Source organism: Tympanuchus pallidicinctus, unplaced genomic scaffold (genome assembly GCF_026119805.1).
Source record: "Tympanuchus pallidicinctus isolate F22 unplaced genomic scaffold, pur_lepc_1.0 scaffold8, whole genome shotgun sequence".
Classification (NCBI taxonomy): domain Eukaryota; kingdom Metazoa; phylum Chordata; class Aves; order Galliformes; family Phasianidae; genus Tympanuchus; species Tympanuchus pallidicinctus.
The window spans coordinates 10,191,762-10,216,601 of NW_026294802.1; the positions used below are offsets into that span (position 1 = coordinate 10,191,762).

Here is a 24,840-nt window from a genome sequence, read left to right on the forward strand (position 1 = left end):
CAGATGTCTTAGGGTTTCACTGTAGTCTGCTGCACTTTTCAGGTACAAAAAGGGACTGTCCTTACTATTACTCTTGTTACAGAGAGTGTTATTTTCTTACATGCATGCACAATACAATGTGTACGAATAATTTAACATCAATGTGGGGTTGGATTTTTTTTTTTTTTTACCTATTTGTATGCAGTAGAAGGCTTGTTGTAGAAAAGTATCTCCTCATACCTAAATATACTGTTAATAAAGAAAAAAGCTAAATTATACATTGCCAACACAAGTGTGAACTGCTCATGAATCTTTCCTTAAAAAGCCATTCAAGCCTGATTATTTTTCTAAGTAACTTCAATTAAATTGAAGAAAGAAAATTCCTCTCTGTGTGATTTATTTCTGACTCGTGCTTTCAGGGCTGGGATTTTGTTCATAAGTCTTTGCTTTCTCACAATGGATTATTTTGGTAGGACCAGCAGAAGACTCAAAATTGTGTACTGCTTTGGAGCAGGAAAGCTAATATCATCTACTGGCATCCCTTCCTCCCCAAGTTCCAAGCCAACAAAGATGAGGGCTGATGATTTGAGACTGCAGCATGCAGTCTTGAACACAAACTTGTGTGAGGAAATCAGAATGATTAAGTATTTAGGAAAAGCCTACATTAAGGAAATAGCTGCTCACTGTGCGGCTTTGTTGTTGGAAGAGCACTTGGCCTGCTGCTCAAGGTCACCAAAACTAGGCTGGGTCTGACAAGCCAAGGTGCCTTCAGGGACAGAGGGCTCACGGCTTCCCTGGGTGCCCTGTTGTACTATCTGCCCAGCAAAAATGTTTTCCAAGTCACTCTGAGACTCAGCCTTCAATTTGCATCCATTCTCTATCAGTAGTAGAAGTCCCCATCATTAGGTTCTCAGTTCACCATACCATCTAAACAGGCCAGATACTTATCCTTCCCTTTGTAGGTTATATGCCTCACTCCTCTGAATATCATAGCCCATCACTACACCCTCTCCAGCAACTCAGCAACTCAGCATACTCAGCATAGCCCTAAAACCGGATGCCATATTCCAGGTGCAGCACAGCCCGTGGCAAACAGACCTGCAGGCTGCACTTCACAGGATGCACCGCGAGCTTCGTTATTCACAATGGGGGCAGAGCGTTAAACAGAAAATATGAAATCTGCTGAGTAGGTGCCATGGCACACAATGTGCACCGTCCATCTTTGGAGACCAAAACCGTTTCCACCACTAAAGCCTCCCACACACCTTAAGTAACAAGCAGATGTGGAGCCTGGCTTCCTGAGCACACAGCCTTTCCGAGTACGACCACCTTCACGCTGCCAAACACCACTCATTTGTTTTCTCTGTGGTTTTGATCCAAGGGAGGTCATTAAGGAGGTCTCAAACTAAGTGAATGCTCAGCCTGGCTCAGCCACCGTGCTGACTGCTCTGCCTCCCCCAGCAATTTGGCAGCGATCACACATGCTTCAAAGCAACCCGACCCTGTTCTGTCAGTGCACAGGGCTAAGAAAGCTGCCGCCATCCACAATCTCTGCAATACCCACATCACAGGGATGGATGCCCACTGCTGCCCCAGGACAGCAGAGCTGGCACAGGGGTGACCATGGAGCCCGGAGCGATGCAAGGGGACAGCCACATCCTGCTCAACCCCTGCAGTTGTACTGGGTGCTGCGTGGGCATGAGCTCTGCAATCAATTTCCAGTATTTCGTCTGGATGAAAAAGCATTTCCTTTAATTCTACTGTAATTTTAAAACTAAAATCTGGGAAACAAGGAGGAAAAGAGAAAAATAAAAAAGCCAGCGGCAGGATGGAAACTGGAGCATCTGCTTCCCGGAGTGCTGTGCAGGGCTGTTCTCCCCGGCTGCGCTGTACAGAGTTGCACATAGAGCTCCTGGTGGCACACAGAAATAGCTCGCCTTTCCGGCTGCATTTACAGCTTTGCCAAAGCTTGAAATTTTTGAAAAATTACATTCTAGTTTCGTTCTGCCTGAAGGACAGCAGATGCTGGAGCCACCTCCTCTAACTGCATGCAGATCAGGTTTTAGAAAAAAGTCTGCTGAAAGAATCCTAGAATCATAGAATGGCCTGGGTTGAAAAGGACCACAGTGATCATCTAGTTTGAACCCCCCTGCCAAGTGCAGGGTTGCCAACCACCAGACCAGGCTGCCCAGAGCCACATCCAGCCTGGCCTTGAATGCCTGCAGGGATGGGGCATCCACAGCCTCCTTGGGAAACCTGTTCCAGTGCATCACCACCCTCTGTGTGAAAAACCTCCTCCTAATATCTAACCTAAGCCTCCCCTGTCTCAGTTTAAAACCGTTCCCCCTTGTCCTATCACCTATCAGCTGTTCACCTTCCTATCAAGTATTGGAAGGCCACAATAAAGTCTACCTGGACCCTTCTCTTTTCCAAGCTAAACAAGCCCAGTTCCCTCAACCTTGCTTCATAAAAGAAAGAGAAGAACCAACTTTATTTTCCCTACTGCAGTGGTGCACAACCATGCTTTCCCATATGCTGCATGGCTGGGCTGCAGCGTGCTGGGCTTTGGGGTGGGTGCTGCTCCCCTCGTGGCACTGCTGGGCCCGGCACAGACTCAGGCTGAGTGTGGGGCTTTCTCATGGGAATGAGCAAAGACAATAATTTCATTCCATCCATCCGAGGTCAGGCTGGAGGGGCTCTAAACACCCTGATCTAGCTGTGGGTGTCCCTGTTCTACTCCCTTCCTTCCTGGATTTGGAGCTATATGGAATTTATTAAGAGTATTTCCTTCAGCAATATGGAAGGACGAAACAGTTTTGCTGTTGCGTCTTAATGAACGTTGCTATTTTATCATAAAAATGTTACTGCTGTGTATGCAATGAGATTTTATGTGCAATATGTATCGTTCCTCCAGCAGATGCTTTTAAGCCTCCCTTTTTCACATTAGGAAAATTTCGAAAATCAACTCCACAATTATTTTTTATGGAAAAAGACCTCAAAGTCAATGGTGCAGAAGGGACAGCTAAAGGAAATTCAGATGAGAGATTAACTCTGTGTAAATCTGGAAAAGGAACGGGAGGAAATTTAAGTTGCAAAATCTCTATGGAAAGTCCTGGGCGTTTCATTACGAGATATTTAGAATTAAATGAAAGAAAAGCATTCCAACTACAGCAAAGCCAGCAAAGCTGCTTGGCTTATGGCAACGTGGCTCAGGCTGCCTGGCCAGTCTTCGGCAGGAGGTGGATATAAAGCTACAAATGACACACAGAACATGAATGAGCACTTCCATGCTGGGAAATGCAGCTGGGGGCTGGCACGCAGGCTCCCTCACAGTTTCTCGGTGCAGAGCTGCAAGCTTTGTTTGCAGTGCTGGGATTCCAGCCTCATTTTTCATGAGCCCAAAGATGTCGGGTGGAAAGCCCTCAGGTCAGCACTTCTGAAATGATCTCCTGCTTTCAGGTTTAAGACATCATGTGCTCTGTTTGGAATGACAGGGACTCCACCTGAAGCCAATAGGAACAGTTCCTCCGGGCCTTAACTCAGGCTAAGGCTGCCCCAGGGAACTGGTCCTTTGGGCTGCCAGGACACACTGCTGGCTCCTGTTTAATTTGGTGCTGAACAACTCAGTTTGGTCATCTGCCACAAAAGGGGTGTGATGCTGCTGAATGAGAATTACCAGTCGTAAAGGTGAGCACTTAATGATGTTTGACAAATGAGCACATGTTGTGAGAGACTTCTTAGGGGAAAAGGACATTACTTTGGTTCCAGTGAGGAGTGCTGCAGACGTTCAGGCTTATCTCTCTTAGTGCTGTTCTGAAAGCTAAACATATTCCAGAGGTGTGTTTCCATTAATCAGGGCTCTAAGTGCAGATTCTGTATCTATTAAACATTTATGTCATGCAATAATCTCATCAGACGGACTTTAAAATATTTACATGCCTTAATAAATGTTTAAATTTTTTTGTAGCAGTGGAACTGGACTTCCCCTGAGCCAACAGACATTTCCACATCTTCCTGTGTTTCCAGCAAGAACTGAGAACAGGGAGTGCAGCAGAATATGCATGCTGCCCCATTCCAGCAAGGTAAAGGAGAAAGGAAGCAGATGGTTGAGATACCCTGCGTGGGGCAGAGAAAAGGGTTGGACAAACTGTTGTGCAAACATTTTTTACTTCCCAATTTTCTGCAAAAAAATCTTATCTTGCAACCATTATAAACCATACCATGACCACAACAGTTGTCTGGGTGGCTGCTCTTCCAGCCATGGGCCTGACAGAGGTGAAGTACTGCATACTGATTATAGTGCCAATCCTATCTAGTGCCATACTCAGTTTCATGCCAAGATTCTACAGTCAAGCTTTGCTCTAGGCAAGGTAGTTCTCCCTAAGAGGCCAACATTGTCACCCATCATTTCAGTCTCATGCACATAGTACATAACCAGACATGGCATCTAGATGAGCCAGGTTTCATGTTTTTTTGGCATGGTTGTCTTACAGTGATTTATAAAAAGTCTTCAAAAATTTAATCTGCTTTCAACTACAAGCAAAGGCCAGCTGAAAATTAAACGTAGGAATGAGAGTGTTTTTCAGTATTTGAATTCAAGCATTTTAAATCTTTCATTTTGTATAAACAGCAAGCAGGGCTTTTTGGTAGAGTTTTGTTTGTTCGCTTTTAAATGCCTCAATGTCTTTCACTCCAGAGGAGGACCACAGTTTCCACAGCACTTAGGGCAAAAAAGCAGTAAGAGTCTAAGTAGTTCAGATCTCAAATGGGAAACAGAAAGAAGAGTGATCAGCTGTTCTTTAAACATTAGATAAATACAATTGACTTGCATCTCCAAATCATCTACCCTTTTGCAATGAATTCAGATAATCTTGGTACTTGAGTTGTCCTCAGATCACTGATGTAATCAAGTTCAAAGAGCTAACTTCTATTTTGGAAAATCAACCAATTCCAGAGATAGACTTCTATGCTAAATGAAAGCTACCATCCATCCCTCTAGAACTAGAATTAATAGGATATGTCTATATTTTCACTTAGTAAAACTTTACTGAGTAAAAATTGGCTTAGTACTCAGAACAATTGAAATGAAACATTTGACATTCCTGCAGAACTTTGGATACGCCAAGAGAGAGAAAAAAAATTGGTTGTGTCAACACAGGGACAAATACTTGCTTCAAACTGAAATTGGAAAATACAGCTATGCATGATGTAAAGGCAGCCATAGCAAGAGGATTCTCAGGAAAGCAGCCTACTGGATGATTGCTTTCCAAATATAAACTGACTTTGCACAAGTGTTATTGATCATCATTTTTGGAAAAACATTTAGAATGTCGATATTACTAGAATGGTGTTCTACTTCAGCCAGAACATGGCAACAACTTCATTAATCAAAACCAGTAGACACCAGAAAATATGAGTGAACTGACAAATCTTTCTTAGTCCTTGTTCACAGTAAAACTTGTAATATAGATCAGAGAACTTGTAGATATTAAATTTCAAGGCACTACTAAGAAGTCGATCATTCCCAAAGATGTCTAGCAAATAATTCATTCAGTAACTTCCTTCACTAGTAAAAAGATTTAAAATTATTGAAGGAAAGCACTTCCTGGGCCTCTCAAGACTTTTATGGAGTCTTGTGGAGAGAACAAACCCTCGACAGAGCAATCAGAAGAATGTTCAATCACATCAAGAGGCTGGTGAAATAAAAGAAGCAGCAAGTTTCAGGAATGGTCAGAGATTAGAAATAGAAGTGTAAATAGAGCATATGATGAACTCTCCTGCATATTATGTGAACAACTAGCAGGGCTGAAATCAAATTAAATTTTTAACTGCAGAGAAAGTAAAGCCCATCCGGAATGGGGGTACAGTTTTATTTCCACTTGAGAAACTCACTGTCCTCTAAGCCTTACAGTGCTGAATGACTAAAGAGACACACTACTGCTCTTGGGTACCCACAGAAAATATGGTAATTTTACATATTTATTAAACATTTTGGTTCTCAGCTTTAATCATGTATTACTCATGATCTGTTAAATCAGGATTTTCTAGAGTATCTTGCATGACATGATCAAATTTCCATTGAATTCAACACAAACCTTTTCTGCAGTGAGTATGAGAATGATGCTTTAATGATAAAACACGTCTCTACTTGCTATTTCTCCCAGCCTCCATATATTGAAAGCTGATGTAGAGTACATATGGGAAAATGATGATCCAAAAGATAACAGAGGAATAGACTGACTTGGTTAGGAATGGATTAGAGATCACAGAACAACCTAGCCAAAAAGAAAAATCCTACTGGAGACTTCTGATACCTTCAGTAGTGCTTATGAGCATCACTGTGCTCTTCTCCTAGCAGTTTGTAATTTAATTAGCATATTCTATTGCTATTTTCTGCTTCACTAAAGAGACTACCCACTTTACAATAGCAATGTTACTATAAGAATGGATTTCAAACACTCTATTTCACTAGTGCTTCCTAATGTGTGTATTCTGCATTACTCACATGATACTCAGAACTGAAGCCAAATAGCAAATCCATTAAGAAGATCATAAGCCTTATTTTGAGGCCTGATTCTTCAAACTAGACTGCATTTATAAGGCCTTAATCCTCATGCCATTTTAATTTTTGTATAAGAAAAGTCCAATTTAGTTGGCAAATCGTAAAAAGAATTGCAATTAATTTGCTGCTCACCAGTTTTTCCATCATCAACATTCTAAAAGCCCCAGAGAAATTAGTGCATTCAACACTGGAATGAAAGAGGAGATCACAAATTTAAACCTCTCAGATTAATGCAAGACGTACAGTGATGCTGAAAAACTCAAAATGTTGATCTAAATAGGTTAAAACACACACCCTCCCCTGTGTCCAACAGCATAATCCAGCTGTGGAACTATCCTGGCTACTTTAAAAAGTTGTAGTTTAAGAAATGAAATTTTCCTGTCAAGCACACTCATAGAACAACTGAGATGGCCACAAAATTCTTCAAAATGCCAAACAGTGCCCATTTCAGAGAACTTGCCCTTACTTCTGGTTACCATATGGACAGTTCTGAAGCAGATCAGAGTAGACAGTGGGAATGGCCACTCCACAGGAGCACTCCAGCTGTTACTCAGCATCAGGTAACAGATAGCAGCTCATAAAGGCAAAGCAACTGGAGTTTCTGGCTGGTCTATCTCATCAGAAGAGTAGGAATGGTACAAGAAGTTGCAGGAGGAGCTTTTAGAGGAATTGCAGCTTAAATTAGGTGAATTAAATTAGGTGAATAAGGAAATATGAATATGAGCAAAATAAAGAAAATGCGACTTGCTAAAATAAAAATCAAATGGATGTAAATCACTCTAGCCCTAAATAGGCTAGAAAAAACACTAAGGGAGATATGAAAGAATATTCTTCAGGTAGAAGGGAGGAAAATATTCATTTTAGTACAAAGAGTGATCATTTTATCAGCAAGACTATAAAATATAGCTGTTTTGATAAAAAGAGACAGAATAGCATCTCAGGATATATCTTTCAATTGAATGCTCTAAATGGTACGTAAGGGACTTGTTATTCTGTCTTTAATATAATGTTATTAACATTTCTTACACATGTGCAGAAAAGAAATGGAGTCATATTAGGATAAGCATAAAAATCAAATTAGTGGTCTACTGTAGCAAAGTAGACTTGACCAGAGTTAAAATTAATCTAAGGGTTTTTGAGCAGCTGACAGATTCTCTTGGATACAACAACTTTTTTGTGCCTTCTCCCAGGTTATCATTGTGCAATGGGGTCACACACCCTCCAAAACTTGGTCATTAGGGTTTTTCTCCTTCATAATGTTTGTGCAGAAGAGCTAGCAAACCTGCATGTTTAACTTTAGATGCCTCTTCCACACAGGAATCAAAACCTTTCCATGCCACAGATTATTCAAGATGTGTATTTCTGCTTTTCAAATTTCACTGAATTTGTCCCATTTGACATTTCTTTCCCAATTCTGCAGTCTGATCACTCACCCACCTGCCAGCAGGCCGTAACACCAGTTGTTGCTTATTTACTGTGAAAATATTGAGCACAGTAAGGATCCTGCCATGACCAAACAGCACGGTGCCCTCATGCATCATGTAAGTACAGATCACAAGTACCTCAAGAAATTTTAATTGTCAAGAATCTTGCAATCTGTTTTAAAAGGGCTTTAAAATCCAATAACTCTAATGAGAAAAGCATTTGAAATACTTATTTAGTTAATACAGACGGCAGTTCTATCAGAATAAAAAATCTTGCATCTAAGTCTGTACCAAAAGCAAACAGCCATGAATGAAAATAAACAGATAAGTTTAAAAAAATAAAATAAAATTAACATTTAGTCCATTTTAAACAATTTAATAGGAGTATTTCCTGCAATGCTACATACAACTAGTTTAAATAACATTAATAGAACCTAAGAGAAGTCAGAGAACTTGAAGTTAGAAAGATTTCATCTTTCACATAATAAAAGACATAATACATATGATTCATTCAAACAACTATGTCATTTAGCTCTAACAAAAAGCCCAAATAAAAACTTTAAAATGAGAGTGCTAAGTCAGGCATCTAAATCCATGTCTAGGCACTGAATAGCTGGTTTAATTTGCAGAATTACACTTCCAATTTCCACAGAGTTTAAGGCGACCAACATCTGTAGAAGCCCCATTACCACTTATGCATTTAATTAACTTAATTCATTTGAGTAGGTCCATCGAATTAAAAGGGACAATTCATGTCCATAAATTCCAGGACTAATGTTTACAGATTTACAGCTTACATTGATAGGTGGATTTAGTTGTCTAATTTAATTCTCAAAATTAAAAACTTTTGATAATAACATTTGAAATCTGAGTTATGTAATTATGCTTTTATGATGTATGCTGCAGTCTTTAAAAAACACATGCCACGAGGAGTTTCCAGTAGATTATAAACCAGAGCAATCAGTGTACTTTTTTCTAAGTGGTAACCAGAGCCTTCACGATCAATGCATTATCTGAAATACTGTGGTATAGAAATAAGATAAATCATTCAGAAGCAGTCATTCCTTATGAACAATATTATTTCTAGAGCTTGAAAGCAGAAATCCTGTTAGCAAGAACGGAGGTTTCTGCTTGGAAGTGGATGATGTAGACAGCTCTGGAATTTCAAAAGTTTATGTAACTTGCTATGTGCCTAAAATAGCAACATAATCTTTTATCCCCCAAGTTTTAGTCTGGGATAAGCATCTGTGTTTGAATCAACACCTCGAAATACTTCCTTCAAGTCAGGACACTGGCCATCACAACACTGTTAATATGAGTTAGTCCAACGTTTCTTCCAGTTGCTAAATGAAAAGACACTTTCCAGCACATAATTTATCCCTTATTATTGATCAGGTCAGTCTCACGTTCTCTCTCTTCACTACACTCTTCTAATAAATTACATCCGTAAAATAATTAGGTTGCTTTTTTTAGCAGAAAGAAAAAGGGCTCAGTCCTGCAGACACTTTTCAAGTGCCTGATTTTATAAATGATGATATTTCTATTAGCATACATGAAGCTTGTGACAAAACATTTTAACAATCAGGGTACAAATCACTCTAGCAGTTATTATTGATACCAAGTCTGCAGTGGTCAGAGTTACAGCACTGAAATTGCAAGATAAGGACGTACCAGCTAATCAGGTCTATGAAAGAGAACTCATCTGTGGTATCCTATCCACTTCTGTGGGAAGATGAGAACATATAACCACTTAATATTAGGGAAGAAAAACAAGGTAAGTCACTGATTGTTTTTTACCCTCTTTGTCACCACTGAATAAGAAATTAAGAGATTGTTTTGGTTTGCACTAACAGATAAGAAACAGTTCTTTTAAAAGACCAGCTCTTTTAAAAATGTAGAACTTGATAAAGGGTTGATGTGTCCTTCATTGTTTCTGCTCAGATGTTTTCAACTAGCAGCCATCCACCTTGTTTTCCACTCTAAAGGCCTCAAGTCTCCTCCTAGATCCATCCTTTTTTACCAATCCAAACCAAAATGATTAAGGCTGTTTTGCATCTGTGTCAACTTGATTTACTTAGACCAAATGGAACGACCATTTTGAGGACCATCAAGTGGAATGATTGCTCATCTCAGTACTTCAGGAAAAGTCATCGCATCCACTGAAATAATTAATCTCCAACATCGCCATCTCTGTCACCTATGAGCCATAGAAAATGAAAACCTACAGCTAATAAGGCAGTTCCAAGCAGATCTCCCAGTGCAGTAAGATAAGGGATAGAAAAACTGTCAGGATCCTTTCCCTTTTTCCAGAAGTGGTGCACCATCCAGTCAGCAATCCATAACAGAGTAAACACCTATGGAATAACAACCAAAATCTGTATTATTCTCACTTGAATTACACTGTAAAAGAGCCAACAGACAACGACATTCTAGAATTTAGCAATTTTGTACATGAATTTTTGAAAAAATATAAACAATCAATGTGAATTAATTTTAGATTGAAACTACCTAACAGTGGGGACATTTATCCAACTTCTCCTAGAAAATCATGCGCGCAGGGAGAAAGAACACAATGAGTCACTGACAGCATTCTTCCTCCAGTCTATGAGAATTTCTCACAATCGTAAGAACACCAACCAAATGTGCAAATTGCACTTCCTACACATGACATCACTCTGTGTACAGTGAGGACATAAATGGGCTTTCGAGATCACACACAACTGACTGGTGCTACCCAGATGAGAGCACTCAACACAGGCACTGCTCTTGTTTCCACAAATCAAGACCACCAATGAAATCAGACGCGGTATGAGGAATATGGAGTCAAATTAAGAACAACTCCATCTGGATAATGTGAAATACCGAGAATGACCCAGACACTACTTTTGTGTGTGACATACCAATTTCATGTGCAGCCCTGCTGTATGAGGCACACCTGCAATATATATTATGAAACTGTCACTCCAGGCTGAATTTGTCCCAAAGATTCATTCCAAACCGTGAATGTCTGAACATTCTAGAGGTTTGATTTTGATATCAAAGATATGCATAATTATTAACCCAGTTTTAGAAAAGAATTATTTGAATGTTACACAGCTGTATGGTAAAAGATTGCGGTTCAGTGGAATCATGCGGTGTGACACGGCACAAGATGAATGGAGAGAAGACCTCTAACTGAGCTTCCATTTCTTGCGTCTTCTGAAGAGCTGCTTAAACTGAGTTAAGTGTATTTTATGCATTTCAGTTAATCAGATCTTTTAGGAAGGTTAAACTTAAAAAGTTACTACCAAATCCATTTTCAAAAAGTCATACAACATACATATAGAAGAACAGTAACAAAAATAGTATAAGGTAGAAGATTCACATTTTGCTCTGTTAATTATCAATTCTTGGAATTGAAAACGTGCGTATATGTATGCATTTGTTAAACGAAATACTGAAATGATATCTGCCAAACATTCCCCATAATACAAAATACTGTACAACAAATATCAAAAAAGAGAAAAAAAACTTTTTAAAAAGTTCAAATATTCCATCTTTGCTCTGCAGAAGTATATTTTAAAACACAAACCCAATTTCTAATTACAAAAAAAAAAAAAAAAAAAAAAAGGGGGAGGAGGGAGAAGGAAGAATATTTGCTTAATGAAAAATGCATGGCTTATTTATCTAAACATATCTTCTGAAAAAGGAACTCTGTAGTCTAAGCTAATTATGCAAGTCCTAGGTGCGCTGACTGGAATCCAAACAAATATATTTAAAACAGATGTTTTCTTTGGAAGACTATCAGATTCTTTGAGTCAGCTCCTTCTTCTAACACGGACAAAAAGAGGTCTGTTTATGAAAGACACTGCATAGTAACATCACCTACAGGATGCGCACAATACTCTGCAGTGCCCCACAGCTACTGTAGCTCTGCTACTGTATGTGCTATTAGAAGATGAGAGCATTCACTGGAAAAGTAACTCGTATTTCACAATCATTAACACATGACATACACAACCCAACTGAAATAGCAGTGTATATTTCTGTATTTCAAAAGTAATAACATGAAAACTTATCATTTGCCTATACACTTTTGACCCTAAAGCAACGGACTCTGACTGTTGACAAGAATATGTAGTTTGGAAATTAAGTTTTGTGAACCTTCCCAAATAATTTCTTTTGGCATGTTAGCTTATGGGTATATATCACACAACACAAATTACAAGAAACCCGTAATAGGAAAGAAGTTGTAAGATGATATTGTGTCAACTGATCACTGCAACGGTAGATGATGGCAGTTGAGACACAGCACTTACAGGGTAAGTTATGAGACTGCAGTCTATTAGCCTTTATTTGGAGGAAGGAATAAATAATGTTATTATTGAGCATTTGCACACCTAGAAGCTCACTAACATTTAAGAATTGTACAGATCTGATTTTGGAAATGGTAAGTAGTCGGTAAGAAATATATGGCCACAGTGTTGAAAGGCAGAAGTCAATCAATGTAACTTAAATCTTAATGAGATTTTGCTTCCAATCAATGTTAGAAGGAGGAAATCAAAGTCATCAACCAACAAATTTTGTCAAATTTTTGGCTAAAAATAAGCAAAACTTCTACTATGAGTTTGCTGACTTTTTTTTGAAATTAAGACAATTCTTGCATTTCAAGTGATAAGAAAAGTCATTTGCAAAGATCTCACAGGTGAAATAAAAGGAGAAGTGTAAAGGAGAGCAAAGACTAATAAAAAGGAAAGGTTTCTTAGGCACAGGTGGAAAGTTACATAAGAGACATTTTAAGACAGTGTAGTGGCACAGCACTTTCCATTTGCAGGGATCTGTCAGTGACCTATACTCATTTCAGCAAATTCACACATATGGCATAGTAGTATAAGTACAGCTTACTTCTACTCAGCTCTCATTCTACAAATAAGTCTTCATAGCTCAAGTTGAAAGCCAACTGTTCTTGAGGGAAAAAACGAAGTTGTCATCAGTACTGAAAAGCCATAAAAAGCCCATAAAATGCTGTAGGAAAGTGAGAAGAAATGCTTGAAAATGTATGCAGAGCTGTTGTTTTAGTTTAAAATATTAGTTCACATCTATTTAATATGAAGAGAACAATGCAGTGCTTTTTGAAGGAAAAAACAAAAAAAGTAGAATTATGAAACAATAGCATAGGAATTCTTCAGGACTGAAGAATGAGATAACCCTGTGGTTTAAGGAAGGTAAAAACTGATGAAGTAGCTATTTACATGGGTTGCTCCAAAAGTAATGCCTCCTATTTATTTCCATGGAAAATTCAACGGGAACCAAGAACACAATAACACTATTTGATAGAGCAAATACTCAGCTAACAATTACTGTTTTTAAACACAGACACCACCACTAGCTGCGCATTTTCACCAAGATCCTGTATGCTGTGCTTGTAACAGTTTGCATCAGTGGAGGTAAACCACCGCCACTACTGTTGAAACGCATCTCCTACAGCCTAAGTACATCCACTGTTTGGTCTCCACAGATGTTCAGCAAACATCAGTGGATGTCAATGGGTGCCATTTTTTCCACGTAGATGAACTCAGTGACACAGCTTTGCTTCATACACACTTCCATGTCAGGCGCCAGTCTGTCAGACTGCCCCTACGCTGCCGTCTGCTGCACAGCAACAAAACATAATGGAATACTGATGGCAGGTTCTGCCTCTACTGCCATCCCACCAACATCCACCTCTGACATCACGGGACAATATAAAAAAAAATAGGAAATATTTATTTTAGAGCAGACCCTGTATAATTATTACTGAAAACCTCCACTTAGGGATCTCTAAATGTGTCCTGACTGACATCATTCTCATCTGAGTTATGGTTTAGGTTTTTAGTGGTTTTGACCCTTCATTAAGTTAATGATGAAATCACACATTTCCTCAGATTTTAAATATCTTTGGATGTCTTAATTCAAAACTAAGAAGTAACTGTAAAGCACTCAATAAATTTACACTGAACTTATTTGCTGAATCTCCGTGGTATACAGCCAAAATTCTGTAGGCTAAGCAGGGTCTACATAGCAACAGATCCAAGGAAACAACTCAGTATCTATTGTATGGGAACTGCTGAGTCAGGGCCTGAAGGTCTGATTGATCACCTGAGGCGAGCCATGAGTCAGCCAGAGGAGCACAGGTGAAGACAATTCACCTGCTCTGCCTGGCTCCACCCCTCCTAGACCTATTGAAGAGCTGGCTACCAGTGGGGAAGGATCTCTTCTGGAGATCATCTCTGCTGCTGTTTTGTGAGTGAGCCCAGGATAGGGGTAAGCCTTCTATTTATTCTTTTCTTGTTATCATAGTCTGCTTTGCCTAACTCTCTTGTTTATTCTGTGATTATAACATCCTAATATTCTCTGATTATACATCTATCTTCTCCAAAGAAGCAATTGCTTTCTTCAGTGTCTGGCTATAAAAATCCCCATAGTTCTCTCTTGCTATTGGTATTTTGGTAATCTTGTGATTTGGATCCACTGATTTAATTCCTTTGGTAGCAAATATAGATACCTTTCAGAAGATCCAGCCCACTCATTAGACAACATCTTGCTTCTCCAATAACTCTCATCAATAACAAACACACTTCATTAGCTTTCTGTCCTTCTGGACTCTATCCAACATGTAAACAGATATACCAAGGAGTTGTGGCATGTCTGTACACGAAAGTCTCACCAGTTTAACTTAAATCAGTTTCCAAGCTGATTTAGGACTTTGGCTAATGAGATTTGGAAACTCCTGATATAGCCAATTAAGACATTATAAACTCCAACAGTCTTTTAGAATCTACTGCCACCATTCTGAGGTAAAGAAAAGGCAACACATATGTCTGTGTCTGACATTCCTTTTTCAGCCTTACACAGAAGACTGGCATTACATTGCCAGTAATGGTGATGTAGTACTTCTAAGGTGGACTGTGGTCAGGTGTGGATATGTCCTGCCACATGTCATTCTAAGGACAGAAGCGGACAGAAAAGAATGAGAAAAATGGGCTGAAGAAAGAGAGTATCAACATCAACTATCAGAAATAGTTGCTCTTTGTCATTTCTTAGACAATCTATAATATAAAGCTTAAGAAAATTGCCATGAGACTTAAATTCAGTTCGGTTTTCTATTGCTTCCCTCTAACTGCAGCAAATCTACTGGGAGCAAGGACAAAAAATAAATATCTAAGGTGTGGGGGGCAGAATGGCGAGGCCAGACTGTTTTCAGTGGTGAGTGGAGACAGGACAAGGGGAAACGGCTGGAAACTGCAGCATAGGAAGTTCCACACAAATGTGTGCAAGAACTTCTTTACAGTGAGGTGACGGAGCACTGGAACAGGCTGCCCAGGGAGGTGGTGGAGTCTCCTTCTCTGGAGATGTTCAAGACCTGCCTAGATGCCTACCTGTGCGACCTGCTATAGGGAACCTGCTTTGGCAGGGGGGTTGGACTCGATGATCTCTGGAGGTCCCTTCCAACCCCTACAATTCTGTGATTCTGTGAAAAGCCTATCTGCAAACTGAAGGTTCTGGTAATGCTCATTCAGTTACACTCATTCAGCTCCTAACATAAAACCTTTACACTGTGTGTGTGCAGGCAATATGTATAACTACTTGCTTTCTGTCTGAAGTGCACAACTCTATGGTATCTGAGCATAAACTTGTGCAAGACTAATGCCTCATTTAAGTAAATAAAGACTGTACCATTTTAGCTGAGGGTGTTTCTAAATCAATATAGTTGTATCAGTGTAATTGTCTGTGAATTAACTTTTATTTTTTAAATTATTATTTCCCAGTTTAAATCCAAATTCCACAGAGAGTCTTCTTGCTTTCTCAGTAGCTCTGTCAGACATCCTGTGATCGAGGCAGTCCTAACTTCAGGTTGTTTGCCTGTCTGAATTAGGAGTACAACCCAGACCATTAAGACTTCACGTATGCTTAGCCTACAGCAGCTGTAGCACAACTGAGTGTATTATCCTACCTACACAACATCACAGAGGCAAAAACGATATATCCCTGCTGATGACATTGTAGGAACCTTCTACCACAGGCAGCAACACCCCTGGAGGTGACAGAGTGAGTGATGTCCACATTCAGATCCCAATGAATCTGACAAGTCTGTTTCTCACACTGCAGTGAAAAAGCATTGAAAGGGCAGAACTGTCCAGGTTTGGACCTTAGTTTCCATACTGCCTTGAATCATTAAGTGTCCCTAGCAGTTATATCCTCTACACTTTGGAGGTAGCTTTTCCTATCAGAAAAAGTAATTTTTAAAATGCAATGTTTTCTCTATGAACACAATCTTCCTTATTCATGTATAATGTACAGTATACTCTGTAGCCTGAAGCAGTGATTGAGCACCTGGTGGGAAGGCATGGCCAACTCAGGTGCAAGCAATGCACCTGAGTGACCATAAGGGGTGGAGCCTGGATCCACCCCTCCCACCCCAACCCATTTAGGGCTTGGTGGGGAGGCAAAGGTATCTTGATGGAGATTCCTGCCTTCTGAAGGTCTTCCAAAGGGAAGCAGTTTTTTTTCCCCCCCCCCTTTGTTTCTGTGTCCACAGCTGCTGCGTTTTGGCTTGTTCACATTTCTGCAGCCTAGGATTGTGCCACCCCACTATTATTGCTGTACTTTCCATCATGTTATACAATATTCCATGATTTCTTTTTTTGCACTGAAGAGACTTGCACTGTAATTAGAACCCTCGGGCTACCAAGAAGTCTAAAACATTTCTGATGTGAACAGGAAGTCACCATGTGTGTTGCTGAATTCTTGGTTTTCTATTGACCAAACACCTCTTAAGGCACTGCAGAGGTTGCTTCCCAGGAGCAGACACCTGATCTTTATTGCATAAGGACAGCCACATTTTAGAATTACTAATTTGCTTCGTAATAGCTCAGGGAACCTCCTATTGTTTGTTTATTCTCCGAGTATTTACCGTAGTGGTGTGCTCAGAATTGGTTAGGAGGTGTGAAAATTCCTCAGAGGGCGTTTTACTGGCTCAGTGAGAACATTAAGAACAGAGGCGGCCTTTGAGTGCTCAGGGCAGCGTGCCAAGACTGATGGCAGCTCCAGAGCTGCTCTCATTCTGCTGCAGGTTGACAAGACAGAAGTTGAAACCTTGCTTAGTGCAGAGCATCATACAATTAAAAAAAAATACTTGAGGCCTTGCAAGAAAGAGGAGGACACTTTTTTTAATCAATATATTTTTGCTGGTCCAAACAAGATTGTAATGTCATGCAGCACACTGCTCTATTTTTACCACTCATTAAATTTAACCCTCATTTCAAATCAATATACTCATTTCAGTAGTGCACAATGTCTTGCCCAGCTACTCTATGCTGCATTATGTGAAGTACCCTACATACCTATGGATTTCTTGCACATAGGCAATCTTCCTCAAAATATTTTTCTTTCTTTTCCCTGGTGCTGCCATTCATAAACGTGTATCAGACTCAAGCATGAGCATCTCAAACACAGAATTACAAATGAGATTAGTATAAATACATGTGCAGTTTTCTCCATGCTGATGAAGCTCTGGTTTCACTGAAACTAAAGAAATTTTTTGCCTTAGATTTCAATAGAATCAAATTATAAATTTATTTCAAGAATACTTCAAGAATATGCATTTCTTACAGGGGAAAAAAATATTGCGCTGTTAAAGTTAGGAAAATTAAATAAAAACAAACTAAAACTGTTTCTGGGTTTTCTTACATCTGGAAACCCTGAACAGTTTTGTTTGGAGGGAAGCAGATAGAAAAATTGCAGATCACAATCCTGGCTACTCCTATTATTTAAAATATCTCACTTTAAAGTTTCTTGGAAACAACTGCATATTCAGTGAATCTGTACTTTGTTTTACTACGAAGTCTATTTGGGGTCAAGAATAACTAAATCATACCATTGCTAATTGCACATCATAATAATCAGTTATTTACCATAAATATCTCATTTACATGGCATTCAGGAGACGGGGTCTAAATACAGATAGGAACAGAGTAAAGACAGTGCTTGGTATTGGTGCTATGTAACTTTATAAAGCAGTGCAAATAAATTGTTTTATCGTTGTGGGAAGTATTCTGAAGTTTATAGGCAACCTGAAAAACTCTTGTTAAAATGCTGCATAGAAGAATTCATATGTACATTATGAATTTACTGCAGACAATGTGGAATAACATAAACTGAGCAACAGATAAGAGTTTTAATCATTACTTTTATATTTATGTTAAATTTTCCTTAATTTATTCCAGCTTACTATAACACTTCTACTTTCATCATCTTCTAACCCTCTTTGTCTCCATTTTAAACATCAGAAATAAAACACAGATCTTGAAGCTAATTAAAAATCTATTTTAGTCCACTGTAAAACACGTCAAGTCCAAGCACAACTAATTTTCTTGAGAACTGAGTAATGTACAACCATACAACTCCAGCAGGGAGGCTCATCAGGCTGAGAGGTAAATGAAATAATTTCAAATTTAAGGGTCTCTGAAAATTTTAAATCTGCTGTGATCGTAGGTATGCAGAACCACAGTAATCACTACTAGAAAAATGTTACAATAATGAAAATAGGGAAAAGAATCCACCTACACAGAAGGTGTCAAAAAAACATGGGGTTCCAAATCATAAATCTGTCAAGACCCATAAGAATTTACAATGTGCAGTACCATTACTTGGTTTCTAATCTCAAATTGCCTGCCACAGCTAAAGGCAGAAGGTAAAGAAGGGAAAATAATCTATTAAAGCAATAGGGGGGGAAAAGAAGAAGCTGTGTTATCTGCTTTTCTAAGTGAAAAATTTAGAAAATTAGATGTGGCCTTATAGACTTCAAAGGAGATATGTGACTCTGAAACGGAATACTCTGATCAGGCCTTAAATTCACAAAAATTAACTTTGCAGGTGTATTTGTTCCAGTACTTGTCTCGAACAACCATGTGATCTGAAAGCCCTGCCCTAATGCCTCAACTTGGAATTTCCCCATTTCTCTCATCTTACCCTGTTTTGCTTCGGAAGAAAAGATTTGCAGCCCTGAATGTATTATGACTGTAGATCTGTGTACAAAAGGACCATATGGATTTCATATGGATTTGTCTTGAGCTTGACTCCCATTTGAAGTCTTTGAAATCTATTACTGGCTGAAATCACACTTCCATCTTACCTACAGTAAAGGCAGTAACAGGGACTCTTTCACCCCCCAGCTGTTTTCATTAAGCTTATAAGGACTTCATATTGCTGACAATGAATGTTATTACTTCCTTGGGAGAACACAGTGTAAAACAAGTGGTAAGGTTGGAAACCAGGAATGGCACAGAAGAGGAAAATGAAAAGTAATAGTTCTATATTTACTATGACATTCTTACATGTAAAATGTGGAACTTTTAAAGTAATACTGTACGAAAAGAGTATAAAATTCTCATATAAAATTAAAATAGTAGCAGTCTTCAAGACCTACTGTTTTTGGAATAGGAATAAATAAACACAGATAACTTTGAATATTAAAATCATGACTTTCTCAAGAAATTATTGGTGATAATGCTGTTAGAATTTTAAAACTAAGTTGGTCACACTTTAGAAGCACTCAATATATATTGAACATATGGATATTTCCACTATATTTTGATCGTGTGATGTGAACATCTTGTTACTTTTTTAAAGTACAATGAAACATTCCAGTTAAGTCAGCCAAGTTTTAGCTAAAAATGGCTGTGCATTCAGTAAAAACACTTCATTTTATACTACTAATTTGTAGGAGAAACTGTTTCAATTTAAGACATTAATATTTCAGAAGACATCTTTCAAAAATCACCACTGTTGAGGTCTGGACAGACCACTAGGCAGTAGCCCATAAAATAATGTAACAATGTTTGACAATTGATGCAATTATAATTTCTTCTATAATTCTTTCTATAATTTCACTGATCCGTTACACTAATTTCAGCTTTAACTAAAATTTCACCAAGTGATAGCAGTCCCATCTACTACCTTTTTAACTGTACAAAAACATGACCCTGAACCATTTTGACAAACCACAGGGGGGAATTTCTGAGAGTTTCCTTAATGCATTCTTTATTCATAAATACTGCTTTTCCATCTCTTCATTTCCCCTCCAGTTGATTAAAATGATGGGGGTTTTAGATGCAATGGTGCCAAGAAGCACACAAAAGAGTGTGAAATGCATGACTAGGAAGTAATGTAGTCATGTATCCTCTGAAAAGCACTTACAATACGGATACATGTCTACAAGCTATATGCATGTGGAGATAATTAGTTGCTTTGTAACTGTGCTGAGAGCCTGTAATAACACATCTCCTCTTTCACTTATTCATGAGATTTCAGAATTCAGATAATACATGACTTTCTTTAAGAACTTAATTTTATGTATGTGAGCATTTCGAACTGTATTTTTTTCTTACCTGTAGCAGAGCTGCAAACAAATATACTGCTATGAAGATTGGAGTTAAGGAAGTGTGGCCACTTTTCATTAAATGAATAGTGTACAAGAAAATTAGATGACCCGGAATCACCAGAAGAAGCAGGACTTGGGCTGATTTGTTATTTACTCCTACAATTATAAAAAAAAAAAAAAAATCAGTTAAGATTTTCAATTTCTATACCATATTCTTTGCCCACAGTTTGGATGGGTGTACGCTCTGCTGGATGAAACACTGGCTGGAGTTGTGGTCAGCAGAGATAAATCCAGTTGGTCACAAGCAGTGTCCCCCAGGGCTCGGTACTGGGGCTGCTGCTGTTTAACATTTTATTAATGATCTTGACAAGAGGATAGAGTGCACTCTCAGTGAGTTTGCAGATGACACCAAGTTGGGAGTGTTGGTCTGCCAGAGGGTAGAAAGGCATTACAGAGGGACCTGGATAGACTGGGCCAAGGCAAACTGTATGAGTTTCAATAAGGCCAAGTGTCGGGTCCTGCATTTTCATCACAACAACCCCAGGTAACCCTGTGGGCTGGGGGAGGAGTGGTTGGAAAGCTGCCTGATGGAAAGGGGCCTTGGTGTACTGATGGACAGTCAGGTGAATATGAGCCAGCAAATGTGCCCAGGTGGCCAAGAAGGCCAATGGCATCCTGATGTGGTGAGCAGGACTAGGGAAGAAATCTTGCCCCTGTACTTGGCACTGGTGAGACCTCACATCGAGTACTGTGTCCAGTTTTGGGCATCTCAGCTCAGAAAGGAAATGGAGGTGCTGGGGCGGGTCCAAAGAAGGGCAACAAGCCCTGTGAAGGGCTTTGGAGAATATGCTCTATAAAGAGGCATATGCCCTATGAAGGATCTGGGGCTGTTTAGTCTGGGGAAAAGGAGGGTGAGGGGAGACCTTATTGATCTCTTCCAATACCTGAAAGATGTTTACAGCAGAGATGGGTTGGTCTCTTCTCACTGGTGACAGGATGAGGGGAAATGACCTTAAGTTGCACCAGGGTAAGTTTAGGTTGGCTATCAGGAAACAGTTCTTTATAGAAAGGGTTGTTAAGCACTGCAATAGGCTCCCCAGGGAGGTGATTGAGTCACCATCCCTGGATGTGTTTAAAAACCGTTTGGATGTGGTGCTCAGGGACATGATTTAGTGGAGGGTTGTTAGAGTTAGGTAGTATGGTTAGGTTGTGGTTGGACTTGATAATCTTTATGGTCTTTTCCAACCTGAATGATTCTATGATTCTTACTGATTTTAACGTGAGAAGAAATTTTGGCATTCCACAGCATTGGCTACTGTGGAACAGCATGCATTATTTTCAACTAAAACTTGAAGTTTTCCACACTGGGGAGGGGGGAGGAGGAGGGGATGTCATTCCTAATGTATGCTAACAAAGTCAAGCAAAGCTCTTCCAGAAGAAGGAGCAAGCTGTGTGTATTTCATCCATTTGTGTTCTGTACTTAAGTAATATTGTCTAGTTTTTTGGAGCTCCAGTGGCCTCCTAGAGCCTTCCTAGGAAACAGGATGTTTTGGATACCATATTCAAGCCATCTTCAAAAGTATCTCATACGTCTAAAAATTACACACTATTTTCACATCTGTCCCAATGCATTTCATAAATATTACATTGTAATACATGCAATTAAATGTCAAATTTCTCTACAGTTACTACATTATTAGTAAAGGGGGAAGTACAGGGAAGAAACGAGTTGCAAAGAAAGCATGTGGAAAGAAAATGGCATGTGAGGAATGAAAACAGACTAGGTTAGTAATGATGCTACAAAAAAAATTTGATCTGAAGGCTGATTTAAATTTTTGGAGTTAAATGACAAAGGCTGGAAGGGAAACAAGAAAAGATAAAAATTTTTCTAAGTGGGTATCATCAGTGTCCTGCCTGATTGATCTCTGTCTTTGACTCCAGCCAGGGTTACACTTTTCTCCCTGATACTCTCTATGCATCAAACTCCTGCAAGCTGTTGCTTGTGGTTTTTATGTGTAAATAGCTGCAGGCAATGGAAACTGCCAGACCTTTGCTGCTTCTGAATTGCATTTGAGTCTCTCGCTGGGGTTACAGTCATACAGGGTGAAAAAGAGGAAATATAAGACACTAGTTTTAACAATAAGGTGATTAATACGTACCTGTACCGTAATAGGTTCTGCATGGATAATAGCAACCCTTGGCTTCTTCTGGCAGCTCTCCAGGAATGCTATGCAAATGGAGGTAGGTAGAAATTCTGCTAGCTTGAATAGCTACTAGATTACCACCAATACCTGAGAAACAAAATATTGGTATAAAAACTGGTACATTTTCAACTTTTTTTTTTTTTCCATTAGTAAGTAAAATTTGTAAAAACTCCCAACCTCCTCTCTGTTTACCACAGTCCCCTAAACATGAAAGTCAAAAAAGTGAAACATCTTCAGAATATGTGTGCTACAGACAGGCTGCCACCAATCTCTAATGTAGTCAAACTTGGGTTACAATTTACTGTATCACTGAAAATTTCGTTATCTGGAATATTCCAATTGGAAATTTGGAAATATTATGATGAGTTTTTATTTGGAGTAAATGCAAAAAAATTCCTCCAACGCATCCAACCTGCTGCTTTTGCATAAGTGAAGCTCCATTGTAAGGCTCCTTGTTATTTGGCAATCCCCCTTGGAAAAACAGAAGTACTACACAGCCATGCCACTGCTGGATGACTTTCCTAGGTCGATACTGCTAACATGTATAAATAATGCAGAGCTGATGCACTCATTACCACAAATACAAATGCAGACTTCACACACATAGGGACAAAAAGGAATTCAAGAGATAATTTATCCATTCCCCTTTGCCATAGGTCTTCTCTGTGACAGCTGTTGATATGCTTTCCATTAGGAGAGAAAAGGCTGCTGTGGAAGAAATTTCATCTCAATGAAATGAAAATTAAACCAACTTGATATAGCTATGTTACAGAGTGGAGTGGCACTAGCATAAAACTCTCCACTCACTATTACACTTGAAAGTTGCCTGCTTGCATATCAAACATATCTCTTTTTTTTTCCCCCATATGCTTTATAGATCTGAGAAGATATGATTAGGTAGAAGTCATGCATATCTTGTCCCTGCTTAAGCAGGAGAAAGCCCTTGGTTATTGTAGTTGAACTAATTTGTATATCTGAATCTTGGGGCTTTGGTCTGTCATCACCAGAAGAACTTATCTACCAAATCTCTTTGGGGACCATAATGTGTTTAGGACAAAGACCTGATACTAAGAACCTAAAGAAAATTTTCTGCCTCACTGCATCTTAAAGATGATTTTTGGTAGAATCTAACAAAGGTGTAAAACTTCTAAACAAAAGGCTTCAAATAAAAATAGGGAAATAAGGAATTAGAAAGAAGTCACAGAGTTTGCAGAAAGGACAGTTTACCAAACCTACCTGCCTCTTTCCAGCCAGGAGATAGAGGGGAAAAAATGTGAACTATGAAAATGTTTATTCAGCCTTTGCAAAGAAAATTAGAAACAGATATTTTTTTCAGCAAACTACAGAAACTGAGGTAAATTAAGGGATGTATATAAACTATAAAGGGGATTTGAACAAGATAAAAAATTATCTAAGTAGAGCCCCAAATCTATCTTTTGAGTAAGAACAATTATTCTTATACTTCTGACTAATGAGAATAAGGTGAGGAAAAGGAGACAGAAGTTAAATGAAGGATCAGTGCACTACATTTGGATGGAGATCAGATAATTTCTGTGACTGAACTACAGAAAAAACTGTCATATAAAAGTGCGTTTAAATAATGCTACAAAGCTCAGGATGATGCTATATGATGAGAAAATAAGAAAGCTTCTGCTTTAAAAAGAGGGGATAAAAGCTATCAAGGTAATTGCAGGCAGGCTAGAAATTGCAACAACTTATATATTCAATTAGATATCTCTTCTCTTGCTATCCCTATCTTTTAAAGCATTGTAAGAAGAAATAAAAGATAAAAGAAAATAGAGCTATCTTCCAAGGTATGTTTTGAGGCTTGTAGCAATGAAACCATATATGATGCTGGCAAAAAAACTGACTTCAAGTATTTCCAAGGATGTAGGCAATTTCCTCTTGTGACTGATAATCATCTGCTGTAACAAATTCAGACAAACAGAAATATGATGGATTATCTGGACATCTTTCCCTCATTAACAGCAGAAGAAACTGAGAGAAAACAATCAAGGAAAATGGAAATTCAACCATTTGAAATAATAACATATCTGGCTAAGCAACAGAGATGTAGACTAATGCAGAAGAGAAAGTATGAGATTGGCTGTCAAATGTTTGATGAATAGCAATTCATCCCAAATAGTTTTATAACAATAATTTAGCAAAAGCAATTGCCAAACCCTATTGGGTATGTAGATTTCAGATCACTTATGGTCTGAGTCTCAATAATCTAACATCATTAAACTCAGAGAACCTCACAGGATACAC

General features: G+C 38.8%; 1 protein-coding gene across 1 annotated transcript in view; it reads right to left on the minus strand.

The window, feature by feature from the left end:
* Window positions 1-9,672: 9,672 nt before the first annotated feature.
* SLC41A2 (solute carrier family 41 member 2) overlaps window positions 9,673-24,840 on the minus strand; it is a 48,327-nt gene continuing 33,159 nt past the window's right edge. Inside the window, exons 9-11 of the mRNA XM_052667328.1 lie at window positions 22,525-22,656; window positions 20,373-20,521; window positions 9,673-10,319 (exon numbers count right to left, since the gene is read on the minus strand). Of these exons, the coding sequence (XP_052523288.1) occupies window positions 10,134-10,319; window positions 20,373-20,521; window positions 22,525-22,656 (467 nt within the window). The 3' untranslated portion in view covers window positions 9,673-10,133. The remainder of the gene's footprint in view (window positions 10,320-20,372; window positions 20,522-22,524; window positions 22,657-24,840) is intronic.